Source organism: Garra rufa, chromosome 11 (assembly GCF_049309525.1).
Source record: "Garra rufa chromosome 11, GarRuf1.0, whole genome shotgun sequence".
In the NCBI taxonomy this organism is placed as follows: domain Eukaryota; kingdom Metazoa; phylum Chordata; class Actinopteri; order Cypriniformes; family Cyprinidae; genus Garra; species Garra rufa.
Window position 1 is genome coordinate 2,221,276 of NC_133371.1, and position 12,406 is coordinate 2,233,681.

The 12,406-nt window shown below is 36.5% G+C and overlaps 1 protein-coding gene across 1 annotated transcript; it reads left to right on the forward strand.

Annotated features, from left to right (window-relative positions):
• Window positions 1–4,620: 4,620 nt before the first annotated feature.
• LOC141346176 (uncharacterized) lies at window positions 4,621–10,333 on the forward strand. Its single transcript, XM_073851087.1, has 4 exons — window positions 4,621–4,811; window positions 5,400–5,436; window positions 7,922–9,211; window positions 10,169–10,333. The coding sequence occupies exons 1-4, from the start codon at window positions 4,666–4,668 to the stop codon at window positions 10,331–10,333; spliced, it is 1,638 nt and encodes a 545-aa protein (XP_073707188.1). The 5' UTR covers window positions 4,621–4,665.
• The last annotated feature ends 2,073 nt before the right edge of the window (window positions 10,334–12,406 follow it).

Here is a 12,406-nt window from a genome sequence, read left to right on the forward strand (position 1 = left end):
AATTAGCGCATATTTTATTAAATAATGCCTCATTTGCATATTTAAACCTAACATTTTAGAAAACTTAAGGATTTGTTCATATATAATTTGCTTGATTTTATACAACATTTTATTCCCCAAAAAAATGGTAAAAAAAGGTAATATATATATATAGAGTGTGTGTGTTTCCTGTCTGTTTTAAGTTTTTTTCTGAATGAGATACCCAAAATTCCCTCTGTAAAAACTTTTGACTCTAATATGTCAAAAAAATTTAAAAACTGACTTTATCCAGTGTTTAGATTTTTATACTAGAAATGTATGCAAATTTGCACATATTTTATTAAATAATGCCTCATTTGCACATTTAAACCTGACATTTTATAAAACTTGTAATACAAAAAATGTTTGCAATTATCAATGTAATTATTAAATGTTATTATTAAATGTAATTATTAAATTATTAAATGTAATTATCAATAAAATTATTAAATAATTTTATAATTATAAAAGTAATTTTGGATCTGCCCAATGGCAAGGCTAGTGGTTCAGATGGTGTTACCTACGAGAATCTTAAAGCCACAAAGCAAACATCTTGCTATATATTGAAAAGCATATTTAACACCTGTTTGATTAATGGCAAAGTCCCTAGTTCATGGAAGGGAGCACTTATTCATAGAATACCGAAGAAAGACAATGTGCCAGAAGATCCCTCAACATGGAGGGACATCTCTCTATTACCATCTGTATACAAAGTCTTTATGAAGTGTCTGCTTTCAAGAATATTACCTTGGCTGGTTAATGCTGGAATTCTGTCTAACAAACAAAAAGCTTATATTGAGCGACAAGGCATGAATGAACATGTTTTTTGCTTAAAAACTGCTATTGACGATTTTAAGCATGAATCTGCTAAGTTGTACATTGCCTTTCTCGACTTCAGAGATGCCTTTGGCACATTGCCTCATAGAGTCATGATTGATGCATTGGAAGATATACAGCTCCCCAAGATCTTTGTGGACATAATAAAAGATATATATTGTGATTCCTACGTACAAGTGATCTGTGGAAAATACCTCACCAGACCAATACCACTGGAGGTAGGAATCAAAACTGGTTGTCCATGGAGTGCTGTGAACTTTATCATTGCAATAAATCAGTGGCTAAAATGGCTCTGTGCACATGCTCCGCCCCACGTTCTGTCAACGAACCCAGTCCAGGGCTATGCTGATGATGTGGTCGTTGCATCCCGAGATGAAGGCGTGATTAAAAATATGTTGTCATGCACTGATAGATTCCTGACGTGGTCTGGCTTACAAGTAAAGCATAGCAAATGTGCAGTTTTCTATGAGAGGAGGAGCGGTGGCAACCGTTGGTATAGATCCAGGGCCGACCAACCCCCCTCCTTTACCATCTTAGACCAGCCACTTAGAGTGTACACTAGACACGAGACCTATAACTATCTGGGCCATAAGTTTAACATCGCTGGAGAGTGGAGTCTGCAAGTGACTGACATGGCACATCAGTTTATGTCCAGACTGGATCTCATTGATGCTTCACCTCTTCCTGTAACTCTAAAAGTGCAAGCAATAAGAGACATAGCATTTTCTAAAATTCAACATCTTTTTGCAAATGTCCATATTCCGCAAAAAGTATTGCGTGAAATGGACAACAAAACCGTAAGCGTGGTTAGGAAATGGCTTGGTCTCAACACACATTCTACAAGATGTTTTATTTTCCAGAAAAGGCAGGACGGGGGGCTTGGAGTTCCACACTGCATGTGGGAGTACACCGCCACAAGACAGTCCCACCTTACCAACATGCTGAACTGTGATGATGCTAGCGTGAGGCAGATGGCTAGGGCATCTTTATTGCTGGATTTTAAAAAACGGAAGGTGCTGCACGCTTGCGGCGGGGAAGATAGCTTCCTGGGCTTTAAAAGAAAGACAAATGGAAAGCTCAGACTGGCCAGACTTAAATAATTTATGCTGGAGAACAGGCACTAAATTGAAGTGGACCTCTCAATGTCGACCTGTAGAGGTCGCTAATGCAGTCGTAGAGGACCCATCTGTCATCGTGGAAGCCAGACTGCAACATAACAACACTGTTCTCCTGCTCCAGCCTAGAACATCAAGGCAGACTCTCTTGTCTATTCAAAGAGTTCAAAATATGGAGTACTGGTCCAGTCTGAAACTCCAGGGAAAGTTGGCAAAACTGCCCTGTGCGGACCACTCGGTATCACACACCATCTACAGCAGTGCCACCATCAGTGATGAGATCCTCACCTTCTGCGTAAAAGCACGTCTGCAGGTTCTTCCTACAAAATACAACTTATCAGTGTGGTTTCCCTCCATCCATTCACCCTTCTGCATGCTGCACGCCCCCCCTCAACATCTGGAGTCAGTAGCCCATATCATGAACAGTTGTTCATCACTTAAAGGACTATATATTGCCAGACATGACAGACTTGTGGACCTCATTGCTGCTCAGGTATCCTGTGTGGGTGATGAGCAGATCTTTAAACACACTACTGTACAGTCTGAATGGTTTAACTCACCTGCAAACACTTTTTTAGGAATTGCTAATACACCCGATATTGTTAAAATCTCTCAGAATGGAAAAAAAGTTACACTATTTGAAGTTTCATGTGCATTTGACTTGTTTATGGAGGATTCTTATTGCTCTAAGATTCTAAAATATCAGTCATTGGTCTCGATCATTGAGAACTTTGGGTACAAATGCCATCTTATTGTGCTGGTGTTTGGTAGTCTAGGTCATGTACATAGGCTGGCGATTCGTGGACTTTGCATTGGGGGGATTTCTAAAACAAGGGCCAAACAGTTGGCAAAGTACTGTTCAATCTCAGCAACGGAAGCATGTTTGTTTGGAAGAGGCGATGTTTCCTGTACCCTTAGAACAGGTTTAATTCATAACAATGTGCTGATCTGTTTTAATCTGTTGGATTATTTAAAAAGAATTTGATCCCTAATGAAATTTGACTTGTAATGTGTGATCAAATAAAGTATATAATCTGTGTGTGTGTGTGTGTGTGTGTGTGTGTGTGTGTGTTTCCTGTCTGTTTTAAGTTTTTTTCTGAATGAGATACCCAAAATTCCCTCTGTAAAAACTTTTGACTCTAATATGTCAAAAAAATTTAAAAACTGACTTTATCCAGTGTTTAGATTTTTATACTAGAAATGTATGCAAATTTGCACATATTTTATTAAATAATGCCTCATTTGCACATTTAAACCTGACATTTTATAAAACTTGTAATACAAAAAATGTTTGCAATTATCAATGTAATCAATCAACTGTAAGTAAAGTAAGGTGATAAGTTATTTTATTGACTTGCCTTAAAGATGAAAGATCTTGAAACAAATGTATAACTAGTTGTTTGTTTAGTAGGCCTGTGTGTCATTTTCAAAATTATATAGCTTTTTTTTTGGTAGGGAAGCTATAAATTTAAAACAAATTTACTAATATGCCTGTAATGTAAACAGACAACGCTCTATACACTTACTACACTATACTAATGTACACATAAACGGGTGTAAAAAGTACTCAAATTTTACTCAAGTAAAACATTTTTCTTTGACAGACATTTGGATGAGAGTTTGGTCAAAGGGAGAAAACGAAACAAAATAGGTAATAATAATAATAATAATAATAATTTATTTGTATAGCAGTTTTCATACATAAATGCAACTCAAAGTGCTTCACAGGCATGAAACAACATCAAAAAACATCCATATAAGATAATTAAAACTTTAAATGATTCAACAAATATAAGTGTCACGACAGTGCGGGGAATGAGGATCCAGAGGAAGACACTAAAATAAAAGAACATAAATCCAGGGAACAAACAACACGTTGAAACTTTAAGACCGGACGAGGTAAACTGGAACCAAACAACTATTTAAACATAATCAAAGGGGAGTGGTAACTAAACAAGACAGGTGTACACAATCAAGGAAACGATGGGGTAGTCCAAATAAGGGCAAAAGGGGAAACCAAATACACTGAACCAAAGGGGGAGACAAAGTAAGAAACCAAAACACTGGAAACACAGGGGGGAAAAACACTAGGAAAACACTGAAAAACAGTTCAAATCCTGACACTAAGCAAATCAAAATAAAAATGTAAAAATAAAACAATTACATACACAGAGAAAAAAAAGTATAAGCAATCCAAGCATTAAAAATAAGTCAAATAAAAACATGCAAAATTGCACACACTTCACAAGCTATTATGCTAAGCAACTTTAAAGAAATAAGCATATGTAAGTACAAATACTAATATTTTAAAGTTGACCATCGTCTTCACTTTGTGGAAGTGTCCCCTTACAAGGACTAAAAAAATCTTTGCTTGTGTTCATCTGAAGAAAGAAAGTCATAAACATCTGGGACAACATGAGGGTGAGTAAATGATTAGAGAATTTCCATTTTTAGGTGAACTATCTGAACGGGGCTTTACATGGAAAAATAAGGTAGATGTGTGTAGTGTATTTTTCAAGCAGGAGTCTGCATTCCACAAACATTCCATTAGAATCTTTGACAGTATCAACATCACACACTGTAATGATGTCACAGCCAGCACACCATTAATGAAGCTGCAGGAATCTATGAGCCACATTTATCCGGAAATTGGAAATGTATTGTAGTTGGTTGATTACAGTGGCTTGTGATAACAATGACTTCTGATAATATAGCTCAGTCAGAGCATCACAGAGAACTGGCTTTTGCAGCCCGTTTAGCTGCACAACTTGCATTGCCACAACCGAAGGATGTCACATTTCAATCAGTCATCTGCAACTTCATGTGGAATCTGACTGAGCAGTATGTCTGTTCCTTACATTCTAAATATGTTAATATTATATTCTTTTGTAATATAATTATTCATTGATCCATCCATGCATCCAATTTCAATCTACTTGTCCTATATATTATATTATGTTATATCTTATTTTATTATTTTCTCTTATATTATAATTATATTATTCATACATCCATTTTCCAATCTGCTTGTTGTATGTATGGCATATTATCAGTGTTGGGGGTAACGCATTACAAGTAACGCGAGTTACGTAATCAGATTACTTTTTTCAAGTAACTAGTAAAGTAACGCATTACTTTTTCCAAATAACTAATGCCAGTTACTTTTTTCTCATTTATTGATTGAAATCAGGAGTAAGATGTCACTTTAGTTCTAGAATAAATGTGAACAAGCATTAATTAATCTCACTTACAAAAAAAAAAACAGATTCAGAATTACTTAAAATAAAAAAAGTAGGCTATAAGTAACATAATTAGTTACTTTTTTAGGGAGTAACGCAATAAAAAAAAATGTGTAATGCATTACTTTTAAAAGTAACTTTTCCCAACACTGCATATTATATTATATTGCGACAATTGTCTATTTTTCAGGAATTTGGAAGTGATACAGGCAGCACTGAGCTACCCGGTAAGTTTACTTTTCCATATTCATTATTTCACTATAAAAGTGTATGAGGATAAAGCTGGATATATTTTGGTAGTTACAAGTTGAAGTTATTAAATCAGTGTGTATGTGGTGAAATCTGGAAAGCTGTAAGGTTTAAAGTCTTAAATATAATCTATCTGTTAAAGGAGTCATCGGATGCAAAACTCATTTTTACATGTTGTTTGAACATTAATGTGTGTTGGCAGTTTGTGTACACAACCACCCTACAATGATAAAATGATTTTATCTTTAAAAGTAATATCCCCTTTTTAAAATCAGCTCATTCTCAGCTTCTTGACGGTGTGTCGGCCGCTCCCACAATAGTTGATTGACATGAGCGCCTTACCTTAGACTCGCCCTCACCGAGCTGAAACAGTCCGACTCCGATCACCATTGTGTCAAATCAGGTGCAGCGGAAGACAAGAATGTCTCTGATTGAGTGATTGAGGTGTTCTGTTGTTGGATGTAATAATGAACATAGCAGTCGTCATTTACTCCCGACATCTGAGCCGCTGAAGACACAGAGGATAACGTTACTTTCATTTTTGACAGGAAAGCGCCAATCCCAGCAGAAGTGAGTATAAGGGTTTTTTATGCATCTTTGCAAATGGCCTTTCTTAATAATGTGTTGGTTAGCAAGTTTCGCAGCTAAACACGGCTAAATGCAGCTAAAGTAAACATTATGGCTTGTTATCCTACAGCTAGTCTCGCGTAGATAGACCTTCAGACTGACGGCTGAAGGTCAGTGTTGCCAGATCAGGTTGACGATTTCCAGCCCAAAAGCTTACCAAAACCCGCCCACTTCAACAAAAACCAGCCCAAATTTTAACTGCCAAAATAATGAGAATTTTATTGCCATGTCAAGGTTGATAAGGACCATTTTTATCTCTTTAAAAAAAGAATAATGACAAAATAAAATAAAGATAATCAATTTCACAGGAATATGGATCAAAACAGTCTGAAAATATGCGTAAAATGTCCAGAAATCTTTTCAAAGTGGAAATTAACCGATGACTTTAACCCTTGGAAAAATGCAAGCATCATTTTCAATGTCCACAGTAAAAAAAATGCTAATTTATGTGCAAAAAGTGCACAATAAAGTTATGAGAAACAAATGTAATGTAAAACCCCGTCACTCACAAGTCATCACATCTCACTAACGTAAAAGACGTAAATTGATTGACAGGTCTCTGTTAAACTAAACCAGTAAGGGTTCCGTTAAGCAAAAATGAGTTGATGACTGCACTACACATTATATTACTGTGATACTTTGAGCTCGAACGTACTAAAATAACATGACTAATGATAAAAGCGAAGAAAAAAACAGCTGATTGGGCGGCTTTTATTTTTTTTAAAGCAGCCCAAATTTTGTCTACCCGCCCAATGCGTTATTCTCCGGTCCAAGCCGAGCAAAAGAAGCCCAATTGGGCGGAAACCCGCCCAATCTGGCAACACTGCTGAAGGTCTGGAATCCATAGCAGCTTTCATTGGCCAAGGCCCGCCCATAAGGCCGTTTGACCGACATGTCAAACAACCAATCACAGTTCGTTTCGTTCAGCGTCACGTTTCGGTGCGTGGAAATGCCCCCACAACAACAGACTAGCGTGCAACAAGTCAGTCATTGAAACACTGCTTGAGAACAAGCAGTAAGTCAGTAATTTGTTCGCAAATGTGTATAACAACAATGGCGTCTGCATAAGCACCTTTTAGCAAAACGGCAAGTAAATCAGTCTGCGCTTTGTTTCCAAGCAGGCCGAAATTAAACAAGACACTCACGTCTCTCGGAAATCTGATCAAATTCAAGTAATCAGATGACGACTTCGACATTGTGTTTGCAGTTAAGTGTACCATATGCATCAGACGTTTAGCCAACGTTTCGTGGGCATGACATCTGAGGCCGAGACTATCCCACGGCAGAGAGGGGCGGAGCGAGCAGAGCTCATTAGCATTTAAAGGAACATGCAACAGAATAGCTTGCTCTAAAAAGGGCTGATTTTGACAAGGATAAAAGAGCGGTTTTTACACTACCATTGAGAAATTTTAACCAAAGTATGTTGTAGACTTCTTATTAAGAGCCTAAAGAATCATATCAACTTGTGGAAAATGGGCATCCGATGACCCCTTTAAAGCAGTAAGCAAGTATTTTATACATTTGTACATGTGGTTGTAATGCTAGCTAGTCCATAGCTCTAACGTGTCAACCCATCCTAATGGATGATTGCTATTAGCAGAGGATGAGAGTTTTACTCACATGTGACTTGCGTAAACATATTTCGGTATAAACACAATCCCTTTGAAATGTCGCCCTGTGAAAGCAAACTGAATCAAGGAGAATCAAATTGTAACAAGTCCTTGTTTTGGAACAAAGGTTTAAAAATACCCAAACTGTAACCTAACATAAACTTAAAGTGATAAAAACTAGCTCACATCATAAGAACCATAACTCATTTTGTTTTTTTCCACTCAGTTCTCCAGACAGCAAATCTATCAAATGTTAACTTCCATTGCAGCGTCAGCTGCCACAACTGCGACTGATTTAATATCAAAACTGTCTGAGATAGTCAGCATGACTCCATCTGCCGTCGTGAAGTCAAACAGGCCATCAACGTCCTCATCTACTGAAGATATTCAACAAGACACATCAGAAAGACCAGTGATCCTGAAAGTGGAACAACTTCCATATGTGCATCCGCTTGAATCTCTTTTTGGGATCACGGTGGACGGTCTCCTCAGCAGCGCTGACTGCGATTTCAGTGACTCTCTGGGTCAAGACAACTCGCATTCCTCTGAACTCGCTGGCATTGTGGTGGAGGAAGTTCTTCATCGGGTGAATGTTGTGATGCACCACAGTGTGCTGAAGATCAATGCAGCCTCATCACCGTGCTTCGTTTACTTTCGTCCTGATGATTTCTGCACTGATATTGGGGAGTTACTGATCAGTGGTGTCATCCGAAAGCTTGGTGTTTTACGTTGCCACATCTCCCGCGCAATAGCCACGACAGCCATTGGCACGGTTCTTGCGGCAATAGAAGGCAAACTCCCATGTGCTCTCAGGCCGAGTCACTGGGTGGAGGTCACAAGCAATGTAATCGAATACATTGTAGAGGATGTCATTAGTGCTTGGTCAAAGAATCCCACTGCAGCATTCAGAAGATGGGAAACTGGGTCTGTCCCAGTTCTGCGGCCGACTTTTGAGTCGTCTGAAGGTGGAATGTCACTCTTCCTCCTGGAGTCAGATCATCATCCATCAGACAGTGACAGGTCAAAGTCCACCTTATTTGACTCACTAATGACCGCTCTTTATATGTCAAAGTGTAGCGGTCACTTCAGCTCGCAGGACAACACATGCACAGCCTCAGAACATCTGCATCATAGGCTTGCACATTTAATGAACTGCGTCTTACGACACAAGACAAACGAGGTCAGAATGGCAGCTAGAGATTTTCTCCATTATTTTGTGGAGGAGCTCGTGCAGCGGCTTTTTGTGTCCTCCACTTTCCCCCGTCCTGCGACGCTCCCTGAAAATACTCCAGTGATGCCCTTCATCATCAAAGAAGAGGATTTCGGTCTGACAGTGGTGGATCATCTGACAGAGCTGCTGGTCAGTCAAGTTTTTGACTTGCTGGCAAAGAAATTTCCATTGGCTGAACCTGTCAAGATTGAACGGAAGAGTCACGATGTGTCAACACAGAACGATCTACCAGAATTGACCTTCAGAGAGAAGTTACAGATGATGAAATCAAACATCCTTAAAAAGGTCTTTAGTGTGCTACACTCTTAAAAATAAAGGTGCTTTAAAGAAGTAGTTCACTTTCAGAATAAAAATTTACAGATAATGTACTCACCACCTTGTCATCCAAGATGTTCATGTCTTTCTTTCTTCAGTCGTAAGGAAATTATGTTTTTTGAGTAAAACATTTCAGAATTTCTCTCCATATGGACTTCTACGGTGTCACCGAGTTTGAACTTCCAAAATGTAGCTTCAAAGGGCTCTACAGCCGAGGAAAGAAGGGTCTTATCTAGCAAAACGATGGGTTATTTTAGAAAAAAAAATTACAATTTATATATTTTTTAACCTCAAATGCTCGTTTAGTCTAGCTCGGCAAGATGAGCGTTTGAGATTAAAAAGTATATAAATTGTAATAATAATAAGTTGTAAATGTTTTTAGAAAATAACCGATCATTTCGCTATATAAGTCCCTTTTTTCCTCGGCTGTGATCCTTTAGAGCTCTTTGAAGCTGCATTTTGGAAGTTCAAACTCAGGGGCACCATAGAAGTCCATTATATGGAGAGAAATCCTGAAATGTTTTCCTCAAAAAACACAATTTCTTTACGACGGAAGAAAGACATGAACATCTTGAATGACAAGAGGTGAGTAAATCTGTCAATTGTCAATCTGGCCATAGAAGAACCATTTTTGGTTCCACAAAGAACCATTCAGTCAAAGGTTCTTTAAAGAACCATCTCTTTCTTACCTTATAATCTGAAAAAACGTCTTTCACCACAAAGATCCTTTTGTGAAACAGAAAGGTTCTTCAGATGTTAAAGGTTCTTTATAGACCCATTTAGACAAAAAAGGTTCTTCTATGGCATCGTGAAGCACCTTTATTTTTAAGAGTGTACCTAACATCTGTGCTTATACTTATAGAAATCTGTATGTTTTACTAATGAGTACTAAAGTTATGTTTTGTAACTAATGTCATTTGTTTTCAGCTTAAAAATCCCTTCAGATCCAAGAAGGACAGCAAAGACATGGATGATGTTGAGGAAACAACAGAGGAGAACGCTGATGGAAATACAACAGCTCCAGAACCTGAAAAGAAGATATTTTCAGGCTTCACAGTTTCCTTTTCCATCAAAATAAAGTATCATACCTGAATTTAGTCCAACAGTGCATTTTTTGCCATCTTGAACATAATTCTACTGTATAAAAACACTGCTGCTTGAGGTTGTTCAGTGTCAAAGCAACTTAGGGGAGGCTGACATGAGCCCCTAAATATAGTTACTGAGAGATATTAGAGATCATTACTGCTCTAATGTCCTTAGAAATTTGCAAATGAAGCCACTGGGTTTATGTATACCATCTGCAGCACTTTTATGGCCAACATGTCTATCTGCAAAACTTGGAAGACCAAACAATGACAAGAACTTCACAAGCAACAAAATGTAATTTTCCTAAGAGGAATAGAGCCTTGAAAATGTGAACACGACCCGAGCAGATACATCAGCCTTTTAGCCAGGCTAGAAAAAATGTTGGAGCGCAAAAACATATTTTTGGACCTTCAAAATAACTGTAAAGAGTTGTGAGTTTGTATGATACAAAGATCACCATATTTTATCAAAATAAGAACAAGGAAGAAGGACAGCAGTCATCACCACCATCCTATTTCTTCATACTCCATGCAATCCTTAGTACAATCCAATTGAATAAAAATACATTTAATATTTTCTTTAAAGATTGCAAATGACTTTTGTTGTAAGTCTTATCTGAATTTGATGTATTAATAATTGGTTATCTGTACCTTTAACCGATCATTAACTGATAAAGCAGAAAGTCAAAAGATTTGTAATGTTTTTTTTTTAAGAATTCTCTTAAGAAGCCTGCATTTATTTGATCCAAAATACAGCAAAAAGATATAAAATTGTGAAATATTTTTACTATGTAAAATAACTGCTTTATGTAATTTGAATATATTTTAAAATGTAATTTATTCCTGCGATCAAAGCTAAATTTTCTGCATCATTACTCCAGTCTTCAGGGTCACATGATCCTTCAGAAATAATTCTAATATGCTGGTTTGCTGAGCAAGAAACATTTATTACTATTATCATTAATAATAATAAATACTTAAAACAGTACATTTTTTCAGGATTCTTTGATGAATGGGAAGATCCAAAGATCAGCATTTATCTAAAATAAAACTTTTGTAACACAAATAACAGTATACACTATACTATTCAAAAGCTTTGAGTCATGTTTTGAACATCACAATAATAATTTTAAATGCTTTGAGCAGCAAATCAGCATATTATAAAGATTTCTGAAGGATCATGTGACTGGAGCAATGATGCTAAAAATTCAGCTCGGAAATTACAGGAATAAATTATATTTTAAAATACATTTACATAGAAAACACTTATTTTAAAAAGTAAAAATACTTTACAAAATTACTGTTTTGCTGTACTTTGGATCAAATAAATGCAGCCATGGTGAGCAGAGAAGAAAAGGCATTAAAAAAACAACAAATCTTACTGTCCAAAAACAATATCAATTCACAAACTCAAGTGGGGAAAACAATATGCATATGAGAAATACACACTTTCCTATAATTAAATGTCCAATCATACATAAATATCCATGTGTATATAAATTTACACAACAAACAACAAAAAAGATTATACAAAATATTACCATTCTTAAAAGGAAAGAGACTCAAATATGGTTTAATACAATTCACCAAGGGGTTGATTATCTTTGGATAAGTGTTTTAAAGATTCTATGTATTTTTTTACATTTTTAAACAGTTTATAGAGGGTTTACTGTTATTCCACTTACTTTTATGTAGCCTATATGATTTTTACCCATTGTAACCATCTTTTTCGTAAACCATATGCATAAACCAACACCTGAAACAAATTAAATGACAGAACTTGAGTACTAATATCAATATTTAGCCAGCTGTAGATACCCTGCCAAAACTGTAATGTGACTGGACCGTCTATGGACTGGACAAGAAAAAAAAAGTTCAATGGTTTCAGGCACCTCTAAAAAAAAACAAAAAAAAACAGGGAGATCTACCTCAAAAAGTAACCTTTTCCATAAAATTTCTCATTGCTAATAATTCTAAACTGAAAATGCTTCATTTTAGGTAGAATTGGCCATTTAAGATAATTACAAAACTTATTTTTTTAAATTATCAAAATGATTTGTGAGTATTGTGTATTGAAGTT

Bases quoted from the DNA above. Each gene is read 5' to 3' on its own strand.
- LOC141346176 (XM_073851087.1), top strand. From the start codon at position 4,666: ATGACTTCTGATAATATAGCTCAGTCAGAGCATCACAGAGAACTGGCT. The intron at 4,812-5,399 runs GTATGTCTGTTC...TCTATTTTTCAG, and splicing joins ATGTGGAATCTGACTGAGCA to GAATTTGGAAGTGATACAGG. The intron at 5,437-7,921 runs GTAAGTTTACTT...TTTTCCACTCAG, and splicing joins AGGCAGCACTGAGCTACCCG to TTCTCCAGACAGCAAATCTA.